This window comes from Acanthopagrus latus, chromosome 15 (genome assembly GCF_904848185.1).
Source record: "Acanthopagrus latus isolate v.2019 chromosome 15, fAcaLat1.1, whole genome shotgun sequence".
Taxonomy (NCBI): Eukaryota; Metazoa; Chordata; class Actinopteri; order Spariformes; family Sparidae; genus Acanthopagrus; species Acanthopagrus latus.
This window is the reverse complement of record NC_051053.1, coordinates 2,945,346-2,971,989: the sequence shown is the minus strand read 5'-3', so window position 1 is coordinate 2,971,989 and position 26,644 is coordinate 2,945,346. Positions and strand designations below refer to the sequence as shown.

Sequence of the window (26,644 nt, the reverse complement as noted above, 5' to 3'; positions counted from 1 at the left end):
ATTCGCTGTCCTGCATGGTGCGGAGATGGTCAGCTGCCGCTTTTGCTTTGCTTTGTTTCAAAAACTCCACTACCTGGGCACTGAGTTCAACGAAGCGCTCCAGTGCTTTGCCCTTACTGAGCCAGCGCACGTCATTGTGGAGTAACAGGTCATCATGAGAAGCCTCGGATTCGAGCACAAATTTGCGGAACAGGCGATGCTGTGTGCTTGAGGTTCCTCTGATGTGGTTGATAATTTTCATTGTTTTCTCCATCACCTCTTTGAGCTCCCCACTTAGCTTTGCGCACAGCACACTTTGATGGATAATGCAGTGAAGCGCGTTAGTTTTAGGAGCGACAGTCTTTATTCTGCTCACCAGACCCTTGTTTTTGCCAATCATAGCAGGTGCTCCATCTGTCACTATCAGGTTGATTTTATCAAAGGACAATCCATGACTTTTAAAAAAATCCTCCAGTTTTCCGAAGATGATGTCAGCAGTGGTGTTGTCCTCCAGCGGAAGCAATGCCAGCAGCTCCTCTCGGAAATCTTTGCCATCAAAGAATCTGACAAAAACGCACAACTGTGAGATATCCGTATTGTCCGTGGATTCATCAATGGCCAACGAAATGTATTTGGCTTCCTTGATCCCTTCAATGACAACTTGCTGGACATGCTCTGCCAAGACGTGTACACGACGCGCGGCAGTTGAAGCAGAGAGAGGTATTTGTTTGACAGCTGCAATAATTCTGTCCATGGATTTGTCGGGGGCAAGTTCCTCCAGAACTGTGACCATGCACTCCTTGAAAACCTCACTTTCTGTGAAAGGTCGATTATGTTTGCAAAGCACCCAGGCAGCCTGCATTGATGCACACGTTGCTCTCTCTTGATCAGTTAAAGCTCGAGTAATAATGCCACTTGCACAGGAGTACGCAGATTTCAATGTGGCAATTTTTCTCTTTCGGGCCTCTGACTGCTCAGGATATGAATCCTTGAAATTTGTGTGTTTAGTGTTGTGGTGACGGCGCAGATTATATTCTTTAGCAACAGCAACAGTTTCGTTGCAAATGAGGCACACAGGTAACGGATTTCTGAAGGTTGGCATGATAAATGCGTACTTTTCAGTCCATTCGTCATTAAAGGATCTGTTTTCCGCGTCAACTTTTCGTTTCATGGCCTTTGAGAGTGCCATTTTAGCCTACCTGTGTTAAGAGGCCTTTTCCTTCCACTAACTGAAACTGTATTAGCGCTGAAGCCAGGGACGACAGCCCTATATCGATACTTTGTTTCATCTGTTTGTTTTTCAAGTGCTCTATAAATAAAGTTTACTTGAATTGAGACAAAGTATCTCTATCACTCCTGGTGGTTGACTGTGGTACAAGTGATAGGAGCCTGACTCATAAAGGCTAAAAATGCCTTCAGTTTTGTAATGAAATGAAAAAATATAAACAAATAAACATTAAGTGATAATTTTATGCCAAAATTATATTTTTATTTCAATTTTTTGGGGGTCCGGCCCCCAAGGTGAGTGTCCAGTAAAATTCTGGCCCTCCGACAAATGTAGTTGGTGACCCCTGCTCTATTACTATCTGCTACACCGCTTCGCGTCTTCTTCTTGTTTACTTGCGGTTGGCATCCAGCTCTGTACTACCACCTGCTGCTCTGGAGTGTACACGCTTCGCCTCGTTAGTAAATGAGAAAAAGTAGCTGCACGTGTACCGAACGGTACATGCGCGCCCCAAACCGTGTCAAGCGTACCGAACGGGACGGATTTTTTTGATGAACCCTTTTTTTGGTTCCACCCCTATTATCTAGTCCTTATATGTTCAGGGAGCAGGTCGGCATCAAACCACATGATGGATTTTATAATGTTTGGGAATGAGTGTTTACAGCTGCTAAGGTATGTAAGGCTGTTACTGTGATGACACATGACAGTTAAATATTTATAAAAATCTTGTAATCCAGTATACTGAACACATACGGAATAGCAGGGTTCTCCCCAGACGGTGGAACAGCGGCCCTGCGCCCCTATATTGCTAGCTCAGCGCCACTCTACTCATTTTCAGTGGTAGCTGCTTTGTAGCGGGTGAGGTTGACGAGCCAGCGTCCGTCCGTTCCCCCCCTCCGACGATAGCGACCGTCCGAAATTAAATCTCAAATGCAAATTTCTTTATCATTTTAATTAAGTTACAAAATGAGCAGTCTTGAAGAAGAAAGTGAAAATGCAATTTGGATGATTAATTACTCATTTTATTTATGAGTCAAAAATGCAGCTATATTCTGAAAATGAAAAAGCATTTCTGTTAATCCATTTTAATTTGAATTATGGAACAGATTTGCTTCCATAGAGACAACCCTGACATCACTATGACATCATCAGGGTTATATTTAAGACCAGACAATGATGGTCTGGATCCAGAGAAGATAGTTGACAGCTGTTTTCCCAGACTGAATAGGACACATGATAATGGGTAAACTGACCCTCACGTGGAAAATCTAGTGCCCTATTAAGGCTGCTGGTAGGGCAGGATATGGTGATTCAGGATTCATAGGTAGTCTAGTTAAAGTAAAAACATCAAAGTGAAAATCACTGTAGCTATTCTTATCCATATTTATAGAGTCATACCATCTTGTAGTCTGTTCAGTTTGGTCCAACTGGTCTTTAACATCATGTTAGCCATTTGGTGGCTTAGTTCAAGCAAGCTACACTTTTACTAGGTTTTCAGTTCTTCAGCAACCAGGCAACAGCAGGCTTATTAGCGAGCTAACTGCTCCTCAGGAGGAGTTGTGTAAATAAATGCCCTTCTACCAAGGCCACCATGAAGAACAATCTCAAGAACCCATTAGCTTTAGCTAAATGGAATGAGAGAGGAGGAGTGGAGGAATGATTACAGTGAATGATGTAAGGGATAATGCCCGATTAAGTGTCCATAAACAGGAGTTAATGGACGACGCAGAGACCTAAGAACCGTCCGACGTGTAGTGAAGTCCATTAACTCCTGTTTATGGACACCTCGAAGGGCATTATCCCACTTATACCATGGTCACTTACCAAAGAAAATAAATTAAGACCATTTATTTATATGTCCATGCATTTTGCAATCAAAATATAAAGTTTTTCATGAGCCATAAATAAGTTTCCCTGGTAACGCCTGAGGGTTTGACTAAAACCTGGAACAATCATTTCCCTCCCGTAAGGTTCTTATGTAACGGAAGCGGTGTTCACTCCTCCAGTAAATAGGATGGACCATAGATACGACTTGGCAGCGGGAGATGTTCTAGTCCGCTGAGCGATGAGCCAGAAAGCTAACGCTCTGCTAGCAAGATTCAAATAATATTGCGTACGGTTGACAAACAGTAAATATAATTTGACAGCATGCTAGCTAACAAGACCAGCTAGCTAACCAGTCATGTCATTGTCCCCAAATCAATATTAAGATTTTCACGAACAAATGATCGGCCGTGTGTAACGTTACTGTGGCTGCAGCCTGAAGTAGAGAGCTGAGCAGCGAACAGGATGTGAGCTTATTCGCGTATCAGTTAGTTTAGAGGGGAAGTGTGCTTTCTGCAGCTTGTGTGTTACAGTCGCCACCTGTGGTGTTCAGAGGATACTGAAGGACTGACAGACTGCACTCAGTGTTGGAAATAAAATATTCAGATTTGATACGCCAGCTAGTGCACTGATTTACAGCTGTGAACAGTCAATTTGACTAGAACTACTTAGTAGTCCATATGTGGTCCATTAGTGTCTATCTATCAGGGGTTAATGGACACCCTGCAGCCAATCAGAATCGAGTATTCCCCCAGACCATGGTATAAAATTCTTTAACGTACATTTAGAGTACAGATGGCAGTACAAGTGAGTGGTACAAGTGAGTATGGTTTTGAGATGAGTCTTTAAAAATCTTGACCAACCCTTAAACCCTTTCACGTCAGACATTTTAATGGACATCCATATTTGCATAACATGTGGTTAAAAAAGTTAAGTAAAAAAAAAAAGTAAAAAAGAGTGTTATCCATGTACAAAGCCTCAAGAGGAGGGGTCTCAAACTGCTGGCCTCTGGGCCATTTCCACAGGCAAAACATTTGCAGAAATACTGCACTTTTAGTACTTGAATGCTGATGTGGCCCTCCTATGAGATGACAATATCAGCAGTGGCCCCAAGCTAATTTGACTTTGAGACCCCTGCTCTACGGTATTCTACAGTGTAAAACACTTTGCTGATGGCATGTTTTTTTTTACGTGTTTGTGACTGTAGAGCTATTGTAATCTGTACAGCTGCCACAAAACAAGGATATAACACAGACTGTTTTAATTTTGGGGGGAAAACGTGTTTAACTGAAGAGTTGTGAAAGAGGCAGACAAACATCAGGTACACAAAGTGTAACAACACAAGAATCAAGAAATTGTGCTACAGCCATAAGGAGGTAACGGGCATTTATAAAAGACTGCTATTATAACATGGTCATAAAAATCTACAAACAGAAGAAATAACTGATTTGTATGCAGCAAGGAGGTTAAAATAATACAAAAAAAACAAGCTTTCATTAATGTGAAAGATTTGAGCGCAATATGCAGTTTCTGGAAGAAGAATACCAGGAAAAAGACTCCCGCACGCTGTCCACTCCCCTCGCAATTAGGTTCAATGAGAACAATGTTTCAGTACATAAACCATCAACAGGTTTCTTACAAGACAATGGGGGAGGATGTCTTAAATAGGGTTGAGGACTTGTGTAGCCCAAACAGGCCACACCAGATTTTTAGGGTCCCTATAAATCCCATCAAACACACCTGGACCAACAAATCTAGCCACTGAATGAAAACCTTTTTTTAAACATCAGTACAGGAAATATATCAAATAATTTGCGTAAGTTCACAACAGAAATAGAGTAATAGAGTAGCTTAAGAGTACAAATGTAATACAAAAGTTGGTTAGAGCTTAAAGTCCGTGTAAAGCAGAAATAAATTTGTGTTATGAGTTTGTCATACCACAGAAACATGTGTCATTGATCACTGAGCCAAATTTGAAAGATTAAAAAAATTGCCAGATATATAAAATTAGGTCTCAAAATCATAGAAAAACAAACGCTGGGGGCGTGTCAGTTAGAGGCACTGGAGCCACGCCCACGTGCAGGAGGGGAGCCTCCTTGTACTGTACAAGGAGGTAACCTACAGTAAGACTGTAAGCTAGTAGCATCATCGGATGGACCCAGCCAGACCTATTTGAGCCATCAGAGCTAGAAACTGACACTGAGTCCGACACTGATAGTGCTCAGCCTCGTTCCTCACAGTCCATGTTTTACATGTCCACAAACATAACACCCCAGTCTACATACAATTCCTTGTCATTACTATATTTGTGCACATAAAATATTACCTGTGGATTATCATTGTGCTGTCAGATGGACTCCGCTCAGGGAATGAGGGCAAATCATGTCATGATTAAATGCAATAACATTTGCTAACATTACATGGGCATGACAGGATGCACGGTGTAAAATCACTTTCAGGATTTGCACCTTCAGCAAAGTGCATTCAATTGCCAAAATGTACAATATTTATAACATAAAAAAGCACACACTTACACTTAGAGCTTAGATCTGGCCCAAAAATGTAGTCCCCACCAGTGGTGTGAATGCCTTTGGTTTGAAAGTGTCAGGTGTTTTAGACAGGTCAAATTAAGACAAATTTTCTCTAAAAGTAAGGAGGTTCTTACCAGAAAGTTAGTTGGCCACCCGGAGGGGGTGATCTTGACCTGTTTTTAAAGAAACATGAGGCTTATTGGATCTTCACCTTACAGATCTTTTCCAAGGGGTCTCAACAATGACCGCCACTGGCTTCCTGTTGCGGCCCACACCCAATTCAACATGATGGTGCTGGCCTTCAAGGCTGTCAATGGACACTGGTAGAATTATGCCTAATTCTATGTTCTTTCTGTTCAAGGACAAGCTCTAACCGACTGAATTTACATTAAAACTGTAATACAATTTCTATTGTGAACCCACACGCATTGTGTATATGCACTTTTCATATGGTTTTCATTCAGTGGTGTAGATTTGTTGGTCCAGGTGTGTTTGATGGGCTTTTGAGGATGGGTTAAAGAAGAAAGAAAGGAAAATGTTTAAGTTTATCTCAAGGTTTTACAGAAATAAAATAAAAGGAATTTTGTGGAAAATAACAGAAAGACTTGAATCCTGGTGAATTTTGACCAATAGCTATTTTGTCACAGCACAGGCACGCTGGGATGCATACTTTGCTAGCTTCAAACAGCTAACGTCTGCACAATTATCAGCTATCTGCGGCAATGTAAAGGATTGCAAAAACACTCCAGCAGTCCAATTTGAGCCAATAATATGAAGAAAATCAGCTTTACATTGTAAATATAGGGTTTTCCCCTTTAACATTAACCACACAATGATGTTAACAAAAGGATAATTTCTTTTTCTTCACATGGCCTTAATTGTCTTCCTTAGAATTTATCCTATATATGTGATCTGTCTTTACTGTGGGTGCAAAGACTTCAATGTTTTCACACAAACAGAACTAATGGTACATTTCTTCTAACCCTGACACCTTTTATATTATTATATTTACAAGATCTTTGTCCGCTTTTTTAACAAAACAATGAAATTTAATAGCAAAATCATTTAACAATTCTTAAGATTATACAAATAGAAATCCAACGTTTATTAAAAAACAGAGAATTAAAGTGCAAATGATGAATGCATGCCTCCATTTTCTCCACAACTTGCCTCCACAGAAAGCATGACTTTCATATGTGTTGGTTTCAGTATGGTTCTGCATGTTCTGCATGGCTGGAGCAGGACTGCCATCTATTGGTTAAACTATAGAAAACATATTTTTAAATCAGTCCAATTCTATCTGGTTCTGTACAAGTTCTATGTATGTGTATGGACATGTGTTAACAGAAAATCAAGTTCTATAAAATGTATTGTCCCCAACAGTTCATATTGCAGACCATGTCTGATGTTAGTCCAGTGGTTTGAACCGATATTATCCAAAAATATATATCTTTTTATACTTGTCTATCTTGGCAGATGGATCATAAAAATATTCCTTGTGGCAAGAGCTGAAGAAGAAGATAACAGTAAAATGGAGTTAAGACCGCAATCCAGCACTTCCATTCTGTCTGATGTTTTCCAACAAACATAACAGATCAGTCTTGCAGAAATAAATTGATAAGTGCAAACACTCACATTAATACAAAAATTAATATGAACTTTCCTTTTAAGGGTGATGGTAAACAGGGTGCTAGTGTTGGTTACTGTAAATGTTAACATAGTATGTCGTTCATGATAGTATTATTGGTCTTCTGAGCTGTTATGACAAATTCTCCTTTCTTCATGGGTGCACCTAGATCAGTTCAAGCTGCAGATGAAGCTTTGAAGTCTGTCAACTCTTTAGGTCTCCTGTTGTCCTCTGTGAAGCTGGGCTGTACATTAATGGACAAGCTGCAGCTCAGCTTCCAGTACTTGCACCAGATTTGAACCTTCCATTTGGTGTTTCCACGGTGGAATTATGACTGAAATACCCATTTATTATGTAAACATTTAAAAATAGTTCAACACCATCTCTAAGCTCTTTGAACACTTCCACATTAGGCCCTTGGGGTCACTCTACCAGTGAGTCCAGCTGGTCTGAAATCCGGTAAACAAACCCTGACAAATTTTCAGCACTGATGCCAACTTCTGTTGTCAATTTACAAAGACACTGAAGTGTATTTAATGTTGAATTCAAGCTTTCACAGCGGTCATGGAGTCATGGCCAAGTCTGACAACCTGCCATTAGCCTCTGATATCAACACTAACCATTTCTCAGGTGAAGCTTCCACTTAAACTCTATATGGAGGGTAACAGAGAGCAGTAGTAAGAGGTTAGGGCCGGCTCGAGGGCCAGACAGAGGCCAAAAGGTTGACAGTGGGTACGATTTTGTTTATACTACAGTGTATCACAGCCAAACACGTCATCTCTGGTGTAGATGTTTGTGAATAGTCTACATGTTCTGAACTTCTTCTTATTGTTACTGGCCATGAAAAGATGGTAACTCAGGTATCAGCTGAATAAAAAATCATATTGTGGTTCTCTAAATTAAACTTCCTCACACGGATGCAGAAAGAATAAATTAGTCTCAAGTTTCCCCTGATTGATTACGGAAACATTATGCTGATATTTTTTGTAATCTACTTGGCCTTCACAAGCCTGCCAGTAAATTTTATGACTAATTTATGACTCTTTTCTCTGGTCAGTACCACACATAGATTGATGAACAGAGGAGCTGTTGATAAGTAGAGTTTTACATTTATATCCATATTTTAATTGTGTCTTATTACCTTTGCAAAACATTTCCTGACTACACCTTGTTGGCGAGCTACTGTATATCAACTCATCAAAAAATGCATTTGTTCAAACTGCATTACACCACAGACCACTCTGTATTAGAAACTGGAACAAGTTTCGATGCCCACTTTTACTCAGACTAAGCATTGACCAAGTTGCTCACAGTGAGTGCCAGTGACTGCTGGTCAGAGATCTGAACCACAGATGAGGGGTTTTAGAGTCAGCGAGCTTCAGGATTTTTCAGACTCCCAGAAAATAAATATTATTCCATGGAGGTAGACCCGCATGCTGTTCTGTGGTGTGGAGAGCAGCAGTCAGGTGAACTGAGGATTTGAGGGAACCTACTGCTCTGATGCTTTTGGTTGGGATATTATGTGCGATAGGTGTTAATGTAGTTTCTCTTAATAAAGTCACTGGATCCATTCCAAACCTACAAGATGTCTTCAGATCATCAAATTGGAATGAAGCAGAAAAGTTGGCTCCAAAGTGCTTTTGTTTGGTAGCATAGCAAACTGACTGCTGCACACATCCTTGGTGTAAAAAGGAAGTAGGAGACCGTGTCAGTCTGGGTCAGGTGTGTCTGTGGGCTAGATGATACCTTCTGAGTCGTGGAGGAACAGCAGCAGTGCAGTAAAGGTGGAGTTGGTGCTAATGTTGAGAGTATGATGTGTTGTGACTGTTGTCAGTTTTCAGCAAGTGACAGTGCCAGAGCTGCCTGCAGTGCTGCCTCTTCATCAATACTGTAGTCCTAAAAAAAGACATACAACCACAGCTGCTAGTCACTGTAAATACACAACACAAACCTAATAAAAACTCTGATCAACAGGAAATTTGGATTAATTTTGCAAAATAAATATAATTTCATTGGACCATGGCCCCTTTCAGACTTGATATCACTGTCTGTCCAGAGTTATCCCAACACATAGGACAGCTCTAAGCTTGTCAGTTCTCAAATTGTAATCAGATCTCACTTCCCACTAAATATGCAACTTAACATCAACATCACTGGTACAAATGGACACAATGATCAGATCTCAAATGGGTCCTCAAAGCACCTTGGGGGCATTAGATCTGTCCGGGTGACTGGATCACTCAGGACAGATGGTAAAACCAGGTCTGAACATGAAAACATTACACAAACATTTCACTTAAATAGTCTCAGTATACTACTGATCCTTCCTTCTTGAACAAGCAAGCACATCAATCAGAAGAATGGTTGTTTCTGTATAGTTATTATATATATATTATTATTCATGATTCAGACTTTTCAGGGTTGGCTAAGTCATAAAACTTCAACTCATTTTCATGGTAAAATGCTGAGGATGAACTGAGGAGTCTAAAGACAGAAGCTGCTCTGTAGTCTGGTGGAACAACACTGAAACAAAGTTTACTTTGCTTCACCATTGTCATCTTCTGTCCATAGGGGCCACAGAAATCAAGAAAAGATGGACGTTCCTTGAAATCACTTTAAAAAGACAAAGAATCATGACAACACTGGACTTACAACAAAGGTGTCATAAGAGAACTTATGTCTGTGGAGGAGATGCTGGAGGAAGTTGGAGCTCTTATAGCTGGGGTCACCCCATGGCATGGCTGAACACACTGGACACACCTGGTGATACAAATACACAGCTTAGTTTGACCTTCACATGCTTGTGTATCAAACTGTGAATTGAATATAACAGCAGGGTTTTGAGGACTTCTGAGGTCCGAGAAAGGCCACCGCTAAACTTGTGTTAACTTTGCAGGCTTTATGTGGTTTGTTAAGTGGCAAACAGTAGCAAACAGTAGCATACACAGTGTTTCCCACACACTGACTAATTTGTGGCCATGTGCCACAGAATCAACACCAGCAGCCACATACTTAAGAATGCAGTGTATTCTTTCTGCTGTTTCCTTTGCTTGCCCTGCCTCCATCTCTCTGTCACTCACCTGTCACACACACACACACACACACACACACACACACACACACGGCCTGGATGACTGAGAACACTCATCAACTTACCACTTTATTAGGGTCATTACGGTGATTGTCCATACAGTGCTTCACCAGTTCTTGCTGGTCCAAGTTTCTGGCCCCGCAGAATGGACACACAAATGTTGACCGGTTTGGAATATTGCTACATATGGGAGGACACACACGCACATAAAGACACACATACACAAACAATGCATAAATTGTCACAAGCTTGTAGTAGCGCTACTAATGAGAGACAGAATGTAGATGGAATGGAATATATACAGACTGTTCTATTAAAAACAGCTTGCTTCTATAATTACTTGCTTCTGTGATTTCTCATTGAGAGTTTCCTTAAAGCAGCAACCAGGCATAAAACAGTCTCAGTTTAATTCCAAAGCAAACGACCGTAGAAGCCTATGTTTAAACATTCCCCAGATCAGCTGACCAAGGTAAAACTTGGTTGATCATTCAACAGATGAAAAGACTTGCAGGATTTGAAAGGATTCAAAGACAATCGTGAATTTTCCTTCTTCCTCAGAGACAGTTATGTAATGTCTATTTTATTTATGAACTGTATTGCAGGATGGGGATTAAGGTCACAGTGGACATGAAATGTTGCCAACTTTAGCTCTAGATAAATAAAAATTACTATTACCAAACAACCAAATCTGTTAGCTCTTGGCAAACCTAGGTATATAAGTGGCACTAAAATAAATCCTCATATTATAGTTATTAATCTTACATTAGCAGATCCAATACCACATCACTATGCGTCATGCAAACAGGTGTGTTTAAAAAAGAAATACAGTATTAAAAACATTTTAATTTATATTTACTTTCTTTCATATGCTGGATCAAGATCTTTGCCACATGAGGCAGTGGTACTCATCGGAAATGCAGTCTTTATTCCAGTTACCACCACAGCAAACCCCACCTCATTTGTCAACAGGGGGAGCCAAATAAAGACAAAATAATAGTTCCTCGTTCCTCTGCATCCTCCGCGGTCTCTGACCATGAGCTGAATGAGAATCTTTTCCTTCACTAGGCATGAAAATGCGAGCACCTTGTCATTTTAACTAGGAATAAACACTGGCAATTTTGTTTTGTACAACAGCTTATAGCTCCAATGAAGCTTTGGTTGTGCCTTACAGCTGAGACTCACTGAAACAAAGGTTTGAAAATGCTAATATGAACACACATTTTTGCGTCTAAAATGCCTTTTTAGATTAAGTCAGCTCAGCATGGACATGGCTGGAGTGTGTGTACCTTGGTATAGGTTGAGAGGTGGGTACCACAGGGACAAACTTGGGACAGTTGGCTATCTGCTCCTGTACTTTAGAACAGGAAGCAATGTGTGATCTCATCTTTACCAGAGCCACCTGAGAACAGACACACGCACAGTGAAGACTGTACATCAATAACGGTCATACAACAGCTTCACCTCCTGAGGTGTGAGCTCATTTTGTTACATCGGCATTGTTTGTGTTACTTGAAGCCATCTTCATAGTAGTAGTGACTTAACTGGTAATGACTTATTTCCCTGACATTTAGAGAAATGTTTACACCTATGGTGGTCAACTAGGAACTGGAAAAAAATCAGAAGAATTTAAGCATTATTCTATCTTTTAATTTAAACAGTGATGGGAAAATATTACACACAGGGGATATTTGAAATCATTAATAATCACATTTTTCAGTGTTTTCATGTATTAAATGGCTTTGAAATGTGTGCTATTTGCGCCGTGCATTATCAACATTGCACATCCTATAAGCAATGACAACAGATGAATAAATTAGTTAACAAATAACATGTACTGAAAATCAACCTAATGTAATAGCTTTAGGAAGGATGTGCCTTATTATTCCAATTCTGTGCAAAAGTGCTGTATCGCAGGCAACTGGATGTGTATCAGTTTCTTGAAGACCTTTCAACTCTCATCTAGGAGGCTTCCTCAGTTCTAACTCACTGGAGTTCAGTAACATGCTTTCATGTAGGCTGCTAGGGCTAGGTGAGCCCAGGTGTGATTTGTTGTTAAGCTGTCTGCCGAGGGAACTCAGTATCACATTGTAGGTGGGTGATAAGTAATGTTATAGGTCACCTCCTCCGTTCAAAGACCGCCTAACAACCATTCACACACCTGGGCTCACCTAGCTTTAGCAACCCACACAAAGGCCGACTGGGTCAACAACCCACAAGTGGTCCTAATGACCCTGTAACTCAGAGCTCAGATGTGTCCTTAACAACTCTGTAAGGACACTCCCACACGGAGTTTAAAGTCTGCAGTTCCTCTCTGGTTAGTTAGAACTGAAGAAGACCCTTGGATGAGAGGTGAAACGTTTTCAACACTGAAACACTTCCAGTTGGCTATGATACAGCACTTAGAAATAACAAGGCCTGGATGACTGAGAACCTTCATCAATATGATTATTACAATGGCATTTTTATGACCCAGTATGTCTCAAACACATCTCACACACAACAGTTAACAATGGCCGGGAGTTAACATTTCTGATGAATGAATCATTTTTATAAAGCAACATCTGAATAGGAAGACATGACACTTTAGAGTGAATTGTGTCAATATGTCTAAATTTATCAGGTGCTGAATTATATCGTATTAGTGTTGTTAGATCTTTATAATTCATTTTTTTGTGAAATCATAAAAAAGCGATTGTTCAACCCTAAAAACCTCTGTTTTCATTCATTTAAGGGTCAGCTGATAATAATAATAATAATAATAATAATAATGTAATACTGTATACCATGATGCTATGAAAAAGTGATATTTTCTGAGATGATTTTTGCACCGTTAAAACCAAGTATTGTTTCAACCCTAGCCATAATAAGATAATTTACTTCTACTCCAAATAATAAACACAGACCGATGATGGCATGTTGATTTTCTAACATGGGTTATGGGCGGTCAGTATCTACCTTCTTGCTGCAACCCCTACAGGGTGCTTTGTATGAGGCCAGCTGCTTCTCCACACTAGAGGAACGCTCCACTTTCTTGGGGTCAAAGGGCACACGACAGAGAGGGCAAAGTGGTGAGGTCACCTGAAGACATGGCTGCAGACACTCCCCGCAGAACCTGGAACAGCAGATGACAAACAGCAGGGCAGAAAACGGTTAAGTTCTGGCTCAAAGGAACAATGATGGTAATGAGGAAAGGGTAAGCATTTCCATTCAAACTTTAGAGTTCTTCTCTGACTTTTAGGATAAGGTTACAGAACAGCTCATTTAATCTTTTGATTATTATTCCACATAAGTCTATTAACTGTAAAATGTAATAACAGGTTCACATCACAAAGTAACCAGCATTGATGGAATATAGCAAAGTAAAATTTACTTAAATGATGTTCTTGTACTTTACTTGAGCACTTCCATTTTCTGCTACTTTATACTTATATTTGACTACTTTTTGGAAGCAAATACAACATTCATTAATAACTTTAGTCACTGGTTACTTTGCAGATTGCATGGGCCATCAGTGCCAAAGTACAGCATTTTTCATCAGCAATTAAAAAAAAATTAAAATGATTCTGATAATTTAGAAAATGCTTAATATTTGATCTGATCATCAGCTAATGTACAGTATAGTATGTAGTATGTACTTCTGATTCTAATATATGCATACACACACACACGTGTGTGGCCCAACTCATGTGACGACTCATATCTGTGAAAACTAGTCACAAGCACCCGTCTCCCCCTAAATTTGATACTTAACTCATGACTGTGCAGGAAACCTGAGAGAAAGATGTTTTTAAAAGTCTGAGTTCAGTTTTCAATACTTTTGCAGCTTCTAATGCAGATATGCGAAATGCAGAATCCCTGATCCAATCCAAAATGCTAACTGCCACCAGTGCAGTCACTGTGGCATGACTTGCCTGCATCCACCATCTTGAACACTCTCATGATGTCACTGTATTAATGGGACACATGGGAACACTGTCTAGTGTGTAGTATAAAGCCTTTGACAGATCCAGAGGGAGCTGCATGTAGTATGGGTTGTGGGTAATGAGTCCAAGAGTGTTATAGGACTGCGATGCTTGACCAGTAGACTGCTCTCTGAAACCTGCTGTCTACATTATCCACAATGCAATTTGCAAAACAAAGACCTGCAAACACACTTTCATGATAGCAGAGTTACCCCTTGATTCGATACACAGGGAGTCTGTCATACATACACCATAGTGGGGTGTATGTGGGCCAGTCAAAAGCAAGCATTAGCGTCAGTGTTCCCTGAAGATTTATCCATCCCTATCAACAGGTGAGGATAAGTGCTGATAATGTCATAATCCCGCCAGTTAAACATTCCACATGTCACCACTGCAAATTATTTTTAAATCACCTTGGTCTAAATGTGCCCATTCATTAAGGCATACATTATCATGAGCTAGTTAGTTAGAAAATAAGAAATAATACAAAGTGGATGTTATTGCTATTGTAGCCTGATCCTGACATTAAACCCTTATTTTTCTTGCAATTCAATGTGTCATGACTGACAGCTTTTATTTTTTTTGATTCTACTCTAATCATGTCTGCTTCATGTAACGCTGGTTCTTTCCCTGTACACAACAGACAACTGAGGAGACCTGTGTAGGGCTGCAGACAAACAGATGCTACCTCCATGTCATGTGATGTCACCTATCAGCAAGGAGCTTCCCACTAGTGTTCAACAGACACATTATCAAGCCAGATATAACACTAAGTAATCAAGCCCAAGTCTCTGCAGAGCTGAGTGGCACTACTATATCTGTGTTTGACTGAAGGTGTCAAAAGCATACGCAAACACATTCATTTGAGCTGTCTCTCTCATACCCAGTTCATGACACAATGAACTGAGGTCTGTACATTTTGAGTTGACTGTAATAAAATACCAAACTGGTATGTTGGTGTACCTGCTTGTTCTGTTGATTTATCAAATAGCTTGGTGATAAATGGCATACAGGTGTATCATATCTAGGGGTGGGAATAACAGTTTCTCTCATAATATGATTCATAATATGTTGCCAAAGATAACAAGTATCTTCTTAGTGCCTCCTTTTCACACACACATTTTAATGTGTGTGTGAAAAACACAAATACACTGGTGACAACCTAAACTCTTAGAAAGAGTTCAAATGTTTAAAGGAAGGACACAACTATGGCACACAAAATTCTATTTAATCTGTTTACTTCACAAAGTCATGAAGCAGTGATTCTGGTAAGTCAAACTGTCAGAGGAATCTGTTTAAAGCATCTGCATGTTTTAATTAAAACTAGGGCTGTCAAAGTTAACAAAATAATAAAACAATTTTAACAGCGTTCATTTTTTTGATGCACGATTAACTTATACACGTTATGGCCCTCAGCACACTTTGTAGTTTGGGAAATCAGGAAGTGATGCAACAGTCTGACTGTCAATGAAACTGAGCAGAAATGGATCAAGAAAAGGGTCACTTCAGTTTCAGCTCCTGTCAGATCGTATTTACTGCATTTACCATTGATGTGAATTGAGTTACTACCGGACTAAGGCGAGTCTCAAATGCCACTTGCTGGCCAAGCACACAGCTGATGCAGAGTGCCCTACTCCCTCTCACCAATGGCAGACAATGCTGGATAGTTTTCAGTGGAGACGCCTGGACAAACTTTCAACAGTTATAGCTAAATGGTTGGCTACAGCTTGTAAGGGAAAATTAATGTGGTTTGGTTAATCTTTACAAGTGCAAAGTTAAACACTACATTGTGTTAGTATTACTAAGGAATGTTACATTCAGCTCAATATGCCCATCTTTCCGCATATTTTTGAGGATTTGTACCTTTGAGGTTATTCTGGAGAATATTCTGGACAGTATTTGTCATTGTTTTGGATTGTTGCAATAAAAAAAATTTAAAAAAAATTTTAAAAAAAACAGGCATAGCATATTTTTCCACTCCATGTTGAGTATTTAAAACTTGAAAAATATTCCTTTAAGGTACGGTTAGAACAGATAAATAATGAGCGATTCATTTGTGATTAGATAGATTGACAGCCATAATAAAAATCTATATTAGGTGCCAATGTATCGATAACTGTGTCACAAAAGGAAACAATACAATATACTGCCATTCCGATATTTAGTTCCAACCTTGGCTAGTGCTAAAAGATATTTTCTAAAGGACTCCACAAGTACAGTCAGGTACAGATCCATTTTAGTGGTGTATAGAGCAAAAAAGAAGAGAACTGTGTCGATGTCCCAGTATCTATGGATCTGACTGCAAATGTGACTCCACACATGCCGTACATGCATTCAGTGATTTTGTATTGTGAATCTATTCTTTGCACCTGACGTCAACTGCATGTCTGCCTTCTTAACGTTTCTTACATTTTTATCCAGTTAGTGTTTTCAGGGGAAAGTTTTTCCTTTCTTGAACTGAGAATGTAATAACAGAAGATGTTTTATGCTGTACAGGGTGTAAGGCCCCTTGAGGCAACTTGTGATTTTTGATACTGGGCAGCATAACTATAAATGAAATGATGATGTTGGATGATGTGTAAAGCTAAAAACATTGGTGTGTACACTGTGCGAATAGCCCAACCAATACTGGACTTTTAGGGTCAACATAAATAAAAATGTCTATACTTTGAACATGAAATATCAGCAATTATATTCACTTTTACAAAAACTCATAGCATGAATAAAAGTTGTGTTGTTATAATACTTTTAATTTGCTTAACACAGAAATCGGACCAATCTATGTACCAAACATAACATTTCACTGTGTAAATGTGGGCTGGGCAAAATGGCCTTTAAACAACACTGCAGAATCTTTAGGCTGTGTCATGATATACAGTTTATATGTCAATATTTTTTAATCTCCTCAAAAGCACTTCATTAAGGCTAAGGCTCGATGACAAAATTACCTCACAATATTTTTGAAATACCTTGATATTGATATTGCGATAATATTATAAAGATGATTATTGGTACTTTAACACAATGAGATTTTAGTAAATAATCATCCGTAATGGGTATAAAATACTAAGTGAATAATGACAAGTATTAGAACAAGTCTGGTATGTTCAGAAAATGATATCACTGTTACAGCTTTTAGAAACAGGAACAAACAACACTTTCACTTAAAAACAAAGACAATTTATAGTATGTTATCATTGATTTAAAAAAAAAAAAGATAAAATATCGGCATCAATATATTGTCCAACTGTAGTGAAAACATACAAATCAATTGTTCTAAAATCTGACTAAACTAAATAAATCTTATACAAGAGTATCCTAATTTCTATTTATTAGTCGTTCTCATAACCTGAGTATAAAAACTGTAGTGATGGACTGAACACGGTGTGGTTGCTAACAAATGTTAAAACGCTACAAAACAAACAGTAAGCCAAGTGAACTCAGACATGGCACCTGTTCTAACACATTATATTAGCTGCCAGCCTTTATAAAACATTGCAGTTTACAATTGACACACATAAAACAAGAAGTAGCTACTTTACGTGTGAGCACAGCTGGCGATGCTGACGGGTTTGTGGTAAACCTCCAGGCAGATGGGACAAGAGAACTGGCTCTCGATGCCCTCAGTCGGGGCTATCAGCGAGCCTGAGCTGTTGGGCTGCTGCTGCTGCTGCTGCTGGCGGAGCTGGGTGCTCGCTGAGACAAAGCTCCGAAACATCGCCATCATGGAGCCGAAGACGACCTGGAACTGTCGACAACAGCTCGTTGCCTGAGAGAGGAAGCTGTCCGACTGCTGTGACTGCGGTTAGCTAAGCTAAGTGCGTTATCAGCATATTGAATACATGCTGTGCAAACATGGTGGCTTTTCAATCCACTTATCATTAAATTATCCTCATTAATCCAAACATTACTTATCTTTGGCTGGAGAAGACATTCCGGAGAAGTAAACATCGGAAGCAGTGACGTTGGCGAGTGTCAGCACGGTGCTAAGGGGATGACCTGGATAAAAACACGAATCTAAAAACTCGTGGAGAGCGACTAGCACTACATCCACTTGGTTGTGATATTACCGCTTATGGGCAAGCGTCATGAACGGTTCCAAGAACACAGGCTACAACAAAAACTCTCCAGCCGCTTTGCTTTATGGACGTTGAAGTACTTCTGGTGATTTACTTACAGCACTCTACCTTTCTGTGGAACTACAATCCCATAGGCCACTTGTAAAGGTTACAGTGAGCGGCCTGGGCCAAAGAGCCTAGGTGGAAAAAAAAAGAAAGCTGTCGTAACTGAACACATTCAATGTGCAAAATTAAATTTAGTGTAAAAACTGACAGCGAAGTTGTTTGGTCGTATGCAACGTATCAGTAATATGATACACATTTATTCATAACATTTCATGAGGGCAATTGATGACATATCCAGAAGCCCATGAACTTGCAGTTTGTACTAAAGGCTGCTATAGTATCCCACAGAGAGGGAGAAAATCATTAATCATAGCATAAAAAATGCAATTTGTACACGTGCAAAAAGACCTTTTTATAGTACTCCAGCCAGCCATTTAGTATAGTACTTCCAGTATAAGTATAAGTTCACCCCAAATTTAATTACCTTCTACCCCCCATGTTCATGGAAATTTGGGTGACGTTTCATGTTAGAGTGCTGATGTCAAGCCCCTTTTTGTTTCTCTCATGGGACCTTATTTCAGACCATCTTCACCTACTATGGTGGTGAATGGAGAAGACAAATCATTTTTTGATCTCTTCAGAATTATGCGATGAAAGGATTATGAGGGGTATGATGTTTGTTAATTTAAAGGATCAATTTCAAAGTCAATAATGTCGCAGTCTGTCGTAAAATGAATGAAATATCAGACTGAAAAAATACATAGTCATAAGGACTACACATCCAACAGTTGGGTTAGTGACGTTATCATGTTGAACGGTCACCAGACCCCTTGAATAAAACATTGTAGCTGGTCCCGTATATTGGCAGATCACAAAAATGGCGAGCTACCCTTTCACATAAGTGCAGTTGTCAATATGAGCAGATCTATTATGATTTTCAACTTTTTATATTACCTTTTCTGTGCCGTGGTGGCGGCAAAGAAGCTGTTGGAGAGATGGGAGGAGTAGGGCAATACAGCAGCCACAGCAGTAATAACAGCTTCATTAACTGAGACATGAATATTAATAATACTAAATAATAATACTACTACTAATAATAATAATGATGATAATAATAATAATGATAAGAAGAAGAGGAAGAAGAAGGAGAAGAAGAAGAACAACAATAGAAGCCCAAAGATTACCAATTGATTTTAAAAGATGTTTACACACTTAAAGTGAGGTAACGCTTGTGCACTCACTTCAAACGGGGTGCACTGCATCTTGTGGCCACCACAGACTTGGCTTACGCTGGTTGAGCTGTATGGAGCAAGTTTCTGTTTGCTATTTTTGCTTTTGCTTCTTGCTTATGCTTAAAACAAGTCTCCATCTACAGCACTTGCTTAGGAGAATTCTGCAACACACTGTGAAGCTCTAGAAATGTTCTGTGGCCTATGAAACTTGACACCTGACTTTCCATAAACAAGGGGGTGAGTAGATAATGACTGAATTTCCATTTTTGGGTGAACTTTTTTATTAAATTAAGGGACTTGACAGCACAAATGAAAGGGTTACAGTTAGATGAGGGTCTTCCAATGAATGTATGAGCATGTGAACACCGTAAAAAAAAAAAAAAAAAGGAGTGGTAAGAAACGCACAAATTAACAGAAACTGAAGAGGGAAAACAAATAGTCTCACATTTGGTGATTGAAGTTTTAAAAGTAGCCACAACAGCCTAGGCATACAGCGTGGTTAAAAGTATATACACACTTGTACAGAACATACACAATGTCAGTCTTGAGTTCCAATGATTTCTACAGTTCTGTAGAAATCTACATTTCCGTGATGAAATCAGTGGAAAACTGTGGCTATTTTGTCTCAAAAACATTGATGAAGTTTGATTCAAATATTCAAATAATTAAAGTTATTATTGGTATTCTGAAAATGTGACCAAATCCGCTGGGCCAAAGCGATACAGTATATACAGTAAACTTAATGTAGCCAGTCCATAGGTTTCTGGACGTACTGTGGCTGGATTTTCAACCACTCCTCTTGACAGATTCAGCAATGTCTAACTAAATTTGTTGGCTTCCTGGCACAGACTTTCTTCAGTATAGACCACATGTTCTCTATGGGGTTCAGAACTTTGTAAAGGCCATTCCAAAACTTCAATTCTGGCCTGGTTGAGCCTCTACTTTACCACTTGTGTGTTTGGGATCATTGTCCTGCTGGAACAGTCAGCTGCACCCAAGACCCAATCTTCTGCTGATGAGTTCAGGTTTTCCTGAAGATTTTTTAATTCAAAGTCCTTCATCATTATTCAATTTACAATCTTCAGAGCACCAGATCCACTAGCAGCAAAACAGCCCCACAGCATAATAGTAACACCACCATGCTTGACAGTAGGTATGGCGTTCTCAATTTTTGTTTGTTCTGACCACAGAACTTTCCTACTGAAGGGGGTGATCAGTAGCAAACCAGTTGAGCTTAAGATGCCACATCTGCAGCAAGGGTTTCTTTCTTACATAGCATAGTTCATCACGGACATTGCTTTTTGTTGTTTTTTGGTTGACTCTTGACATCCTTTCTCTCAACAGCAGTTGATAGCTGCCCTTTATACTTTTGGACTTTCCTGAGTTGTTAAAATCAATAATGTGTTTTTTCAGATGAATGCTGAGCTCCTTAGACATTCCCATTGTAGTGTGTGTGTGTGTGTGTGTGTGTGTGTGTGTGTGTGTGTGTGTGTGTGTGTGTGTGTGTGTGTGTTTTCGTGGGCATAACTTGCTAGTTTCTGCAGAGGTGCACCTGACAGTCATCAGCTTAACTCCCCTCTGTTACATTACCTTGATCTGTCCACGAATCCAGTGCCAGATAGTCCCGCCATGTTTGGTGACTATTCCAGCACTCTCTTTGGCTTTGTTTTCTCAGAGTTTCAACAGACTTCCTGCTTGTGCCTTTTTTCCTACTGTTTTCCCCAGCCTCATGAGCAGAATCCCCATTGTCTCTCTTTTCAGCCTGCAGTCTCACCTGTGGTTTTGGAACCTCTCCTTGTCGCCATCCTTTCTCTCTATCCAGTCTGCTTACCCTCCTAGCTCCCTGGTTCAAAGTGTTGTGAATCAAACTTTTGTGGATTGCCTATTTTTCTCCGATCTCTGCATTTGGGTCTGACAAATGCTCAGCTCTCACAATGTGTGTGTGTTTCTCCAATCATTCCATTGCAGTGAAATCAGTGGAATTCAAGACTGCTATGGTATACATGTTCTTTAGAAATCTTTGTATATAAAATTGGAAAACATTTAGGATATACAGCCAAAAGGAAGCAGTTATTTATGTGACTAGGAGGAGCAAAGTAATTTACTATTTTTTTATATCATATTCATGTAAATAGTATATTTTTTTAACTTAAATCTTTATTGAGTTTTCTCATGCAAATAGGCAAAACAATACAGCAAACAAAGTACAATTTAAAGAAACAATAATAATAACTCCAACAAACTGTCTGGAGATGTTCTACCATTCAGTCCACTGTTCCATTTAGCATTTTTTCAGTTGGTGTCATGTCTCATATAATTGTTACATTTTTCTTAGTTCTTTTCAAATACGTTCTCTTTGAGTCTCAACAGGTATGTCAGTTTTTCCATAACAAGGGTTTTCTGGACAATTTCCAACCACTGTTCCTGTTTTGGAGTATTTACATTGAGCCAATTTCTTGTGACCACTGTCTTACCAATAACACCGGAGTTAAAATATTTGGCAACGCTCCGGTATTTGGCTACGGGGCAAATGCAGCTCTTCGCATGGGACTAGTATTACCTGGGGACCTCAAATGATTTAGAAATGATCCCACCACATCTGTGTTTCGTGCGGCGCATTCACACAGGATAAGCGAAGTCTGTGTTTTAACTCAACTTACTGACATTATCCCACAGGTCGATCGCACCAGAGCCCTTGCTGGAGCAGCACAATGGTTAGATATGGATATTTTTAATATAATAAATGGTGAGCCTGTTGAAAGAAGGGATAATGCTGTCAGAACTTTCATTTATAATTTCCAACACAGCTTCCATAATTCTCAACGGGGAAGGCAGAAAAAGGTGTCAAAAACACAAAAAAACTTTAAAAAAAAAAAAAAAAAGACCCGAAATCATAGAGATGCCAATTCCCATGGGACTAATATTATCAAATGACCTCTCTGTGTTTGGCGAAATATAGTAGGTAATTTATATATATATATATATATATATATATATATATATATATATATATATATATATATATATATATATATATATATATATATATATATATAATTTTACCAGTTACATGTCCGGGTCCGGATGAGACAGCATCCACCTGGACCGTGATTTAAGTGACCTCCGAGATGCTCTCCATACCACTAGGTGGCGGTAATGCACTTTTTAGTGTTTGCCCACCATAGAACATCAAGAATATTCGTACGTCATCAACGAGCGCCATAATCAAGACTCGTGTTTTGGTTTAGCACACGGTACTGTCTAGCGCACACTTAAAGTAAATCTATAGCGGAATTTTAGCGGGAAATAGTAGCCTGTTATATTTTCAAGAAGTTGTATGTATCTCAACGCAGCTTCAATTTGATTAGCGGGACCTGCTGCACAAGAGTTAAGTGGTCTGTAAGTGCAAAGTCAGTAAGACGTCTTGCTGAGAGCTGGTTTTCAGACGTGCTTTCTTGCAAACTAAATCCGGCGATTTGAGACATTAGTAGACTTCCGCATTAGCTTGTTACATATTCCCAATGTGCCAGGTGGATGAAGATTATCATGATCAATTTGAACACGCGGACCCGCCCAGGTAGGTTATTGCATCAGTCTGCCTCTTCTCGCGAGACCACTGGCCAGGTTTTAAATAGAAGCTGTGTTGAAAATGCGTTGGCAGGTAGCAACTTTTTAATTCACCGCCATATTTACTTGTTTTTGTTATCATATTATCACTTTCACATTTGAAACGGTTGAAAGTCAGTGCAAAGAGAATCCTTGAGACATATGTTATTATCAGTGCAACATTTTCCACTAACTTCCCATCAATAGGCAACAGCTCTGGGTGACATTCCTGCAGTCTACCTAACATCTGACATTGTCTGTCACATTCTGTGACCAGTCCAAAGCACAGCTATGCGCGCCTCATGCTGCAGCTTGAAACCTCACACCTGTCAGGGGGATGGATTATTGTGGCTAATGAACACTGATTTTAACAATTTGTACTCAGATTCTGAGGGAAGAAATTATTTTCTGTGTACAGAAAAAGTTTTAAAACTTGACATGAATGAATGAATGAATATCTTAAAAAGCTGAAATGGCAGAACAGCTGAAAGGGGCTGAAAGAGTTGAAAAAGTTTAACATTGTTGCTGAACATGAAGTTGAATGTTCAAAAGCTGAAAAGGCAAAAAGATGAATATCTGAAATGCTAAAAAGTTGTAGAGTAAGAGTGCAGAAAGAGCTTAAAAAGGTGAAAAAAGGCCGAAAAGTAAAAAGCAGAAAGAGGTTTAAATGGCTGCATTGTCTATGTAAAGTAAAAGATGTGGGATCCAAATCCAGCTGAAGAGAATTCTTTCTCCAGCTTTTCCAGCTGCTCTCCACTCTAGCGACGATGTCACACACTTTAGCTCACGCACTACACACGCATTCTTCATATGTTTCACAAAGTGGTGAATGGCTGAACTCAAGGATGACACTTTCATACCCAATCATGATACTGACTTACTAGTGAATTGGTTTACCTGTGGTATGTTCCAATGACATGGTTTTGGAGCATTCCACAACTTTCACATTCTTTTGTTTTAAACATATTGTTCCATCAAATTCAGAAGAATATATTCAGAATAGGATGTTTTTACGAAAGCCAATGAAGTTCATGATTTTAAAAGTTAAATATATTGTCTTTGTACTTCTGGCAATTGTCTTAATTTCAAAAAGTGTTGAAATATGAAAAACATACAAACCCTTGCTTTATCAAATGATTAAAATTATCATAGTTATTAACTATGATCTAATAATTGTCTAACTAACATGCAGAAAATCTGTGACATAGTTTAAGACAATTTGCTGTAATAAAATAATGTATTAAGACCTCTGTACTGTAAAAAACAGCTCATTAATGTAAACTTGTGTTTCTACGATATATTTTGTTCCTACATTATTAGCGTGTCCAAGAAATGTGTCAAGTGCAAAGAGGTGACTGCAGCTGTGGTCATCAGAGCCAAAGATGTGTACTGCAGGTGAGACATGCAACATTCAGGCCTATTTCACCAGTGTATACTGTACAACTGTGAGACAGTCTTATGTAGCAGAATGAAAATTTATGGTATTTGAACACAATGATTTTTGGATGCTTTAAGCTAGGGCTGGGTGATAAATCAGCAAAATCGATTAATTCGAGTTTTTTTTTATTTAACTTGCTCCGCCGACGCTCCTTAAGGGCTCCCGTAGTTCACAGTGGTCTCCGCCCTCCCTGCATTGACTTTCCACATAGAAACAAACACAACATGCAGCGAGCCAAGAGTTCGTTCCTATAAAGTCACTATCTCGTTAGTAGTTTGGTTCTGTAGTGTCGGACCTTGAACAAACCACCGTCCGCTGCAAAATTTGTTCAACGGCTTTTGCAACTAAAGGGAGCCGACCGACCCATTTATTTCAGAATCTCAAACAGACGCGAGTGGGACACTTGTTCACTACGAGATAACCATGGCAGCCCACTAACACCCGCTATAAAGCAGCCAACATTAGCGGAATCGTGTAATAATTGTGCCCCGTATGACAAGAAGGCGGCCCGGTGTACAGTTTTTATGGGTGCAATCACGTTGTATATCGTTGAAGAAATGGTGCCTATATATGCAGTGGAAAAGCTGGAGGTTCATCCACATGCTGAAAATGTTCGACCGCAGGTCTGTGCTACGAAGTCGCAACGGGTTCTGACTCAAACCAGAGGAAACAGACAGGCTTGTCTTCCTGGTCAAAAATGTGTAAAACAGACAGCAAGCACACACCTGATGTCCTGTACATCTACCAACATGTCATGTTTACTATGCAATGCATGCAGATGTTTAATTTAGTTTACATATCTTCAGGGATATAAAATACTTTTTTGTAAACAAAGGCACCATTTGCAAAATAAAGCATTTAATTAAAGTTATGTTCACACTTTATCAATGCTAATATGGAAACTGATCTGTTTTATAATAGCAAGCAATCTGACATGTTAAATTTATGTTTACTAAAGCATTTTATCAAAAAGGGACACAGTCTTTTCAAAAGGATGCACTTTTATATATATTTTTTCAAGTGAGTAAGAAGCTGCACTGTTTACAATGGCAGGGCACATTTGTTTAAAATCATAGCAAAAAAAAATAAATGCAATGCTTTAAATAATTTCTTTGTAATGTGAAGTTTGTTCTTGATGGAAAAACAAAATCGATAAAAATCGTAAATCGGTGATTCAATTTGTAGGCCATATCGCCCAGCCCTACTTTAAGCAGCCCAAGTCTCTGAGCATCAAGCTTTGTCTAGACTGTTTTTTCTTTCTGCGAAATATCGCACCATTCACATTGAGACTATTCTTGCAGGCTTACTAAAGCTTCATTTTCAGTTTCTGTCGGACGAATTTGTAAAGAAAAGAATAACAAATACAAGGATACTGATCTAATGGGCTGGTTGGACAAATGCATTTTATTTATAAAAAGATACATGGCCAATCTTTGGTTATCTCCCACCACAAGAAATGTGCTGAAATAGAAACATTCAATATGTTGCACAGTAAAATAATCTATGAGATTGTGTTGACATGGTTTTTAGAATATGGTTTCATTGACAAAAAAATCTGTCTGTTAGGTGCTGTTTCAAGGAATACTTCATTCATAAGTTCAGAGCCATGTTGGGCAAAAACAGGATTGTTTTCCCTGGAGAAAAGGTAATCTTTGTGTTGTAGTGAATAACTGTTCATTCCTGACACAACATTGGAAAATGTGCTTAACTGCTATCTATTTCATTTTGTTATTTTTGTTTATACAGAATAATTTTCATTAACTGTGATCTATGTAACTATCTAAACCAATGCGTGTCCTTACTGGTTGTAGGTGCTGCTGGCTGTATCCGGAGGTCCTTCCTCCTGCTCAATGCTGAGTCAAGTCCAAGAGGTTTGCCTGTTTGTCTCTCACTACACCTGTCATCACCATGAAAGCTTATTTTATATTTATATATTGTTGTTTGTTCTGTCAAATACTCTCATATTTTGGGTTGAAATTAACCTTTTCTACCTCAACCCTTAGCC

General features: G+C 39.1%; 2 protein-coding genes across 3 annotated transcripts in view; one reads left to right on the top strand and one right to left on the bottom strand.

Annotated features, from left to right (window-relative positions):
* Positions 1-4,274: 4,274 nt before the first annotated feature.
* LOC119033543 (E3 ubiquitin-protein ligase RNF166) lies at positions 4,275-18,545 on the bottom strand. Its single transcript, XM_037123818.1, has 6 exons — positions 17,782-18,545; positions 13,233-13,389; positions 11,564-11,676; positions 10,343-10,457; positions 9,839-9,946; positions 4,275-9,082 (listed from the first exon to the last, which is right to left on the bottom strand). The coding sequence occupies exons 1-6, from the start codon at positions 17,964-17,966 to the stop codon at positions 9,017-9,019; spliced, it is 744 nt and encodes a 247-aa protein (XP_036979713.1). The 5' UTR covers positions 17,967-18,545; the 3' UTR covers positions 4,275-9,016.
* A 4,250-nt stretch (positions 18,546-22,795) lies between these two features.
* Positions 22,796-26,644, top strand: part of ctu2 (cytosolic thiouridylase subunit 2 homolog (S. pombe)) — a 12,389-nt gene continuing 8,540 nt past the window's right edge. The window contains exons 1-4 of one of the 2 annotated variants that reach the window (XM_037124646.1): positions 22,796-23,172; positions 24,522-24,596; positions 26,206-26,284; positions 26,451-26,510. In XM_037124646.1, coding sequence (XP_036980541.1) covers positions 23,117-23,172; positions 24,522-24,596; positions 26,206-26,284; positions 26,451-26,510 — 270 coding nt within the window. In that variant the 5' untranslated portion in view covers positions 22,796-23,116. The remainder of the gene's footprint in view (positions 23,173-24,521; positions 24,597-26,205; positions 26,285-26,450; positions 26,511-26,644) is intronic. The other variant, XM_037124647.1, reaches the window with a different exon arrangement.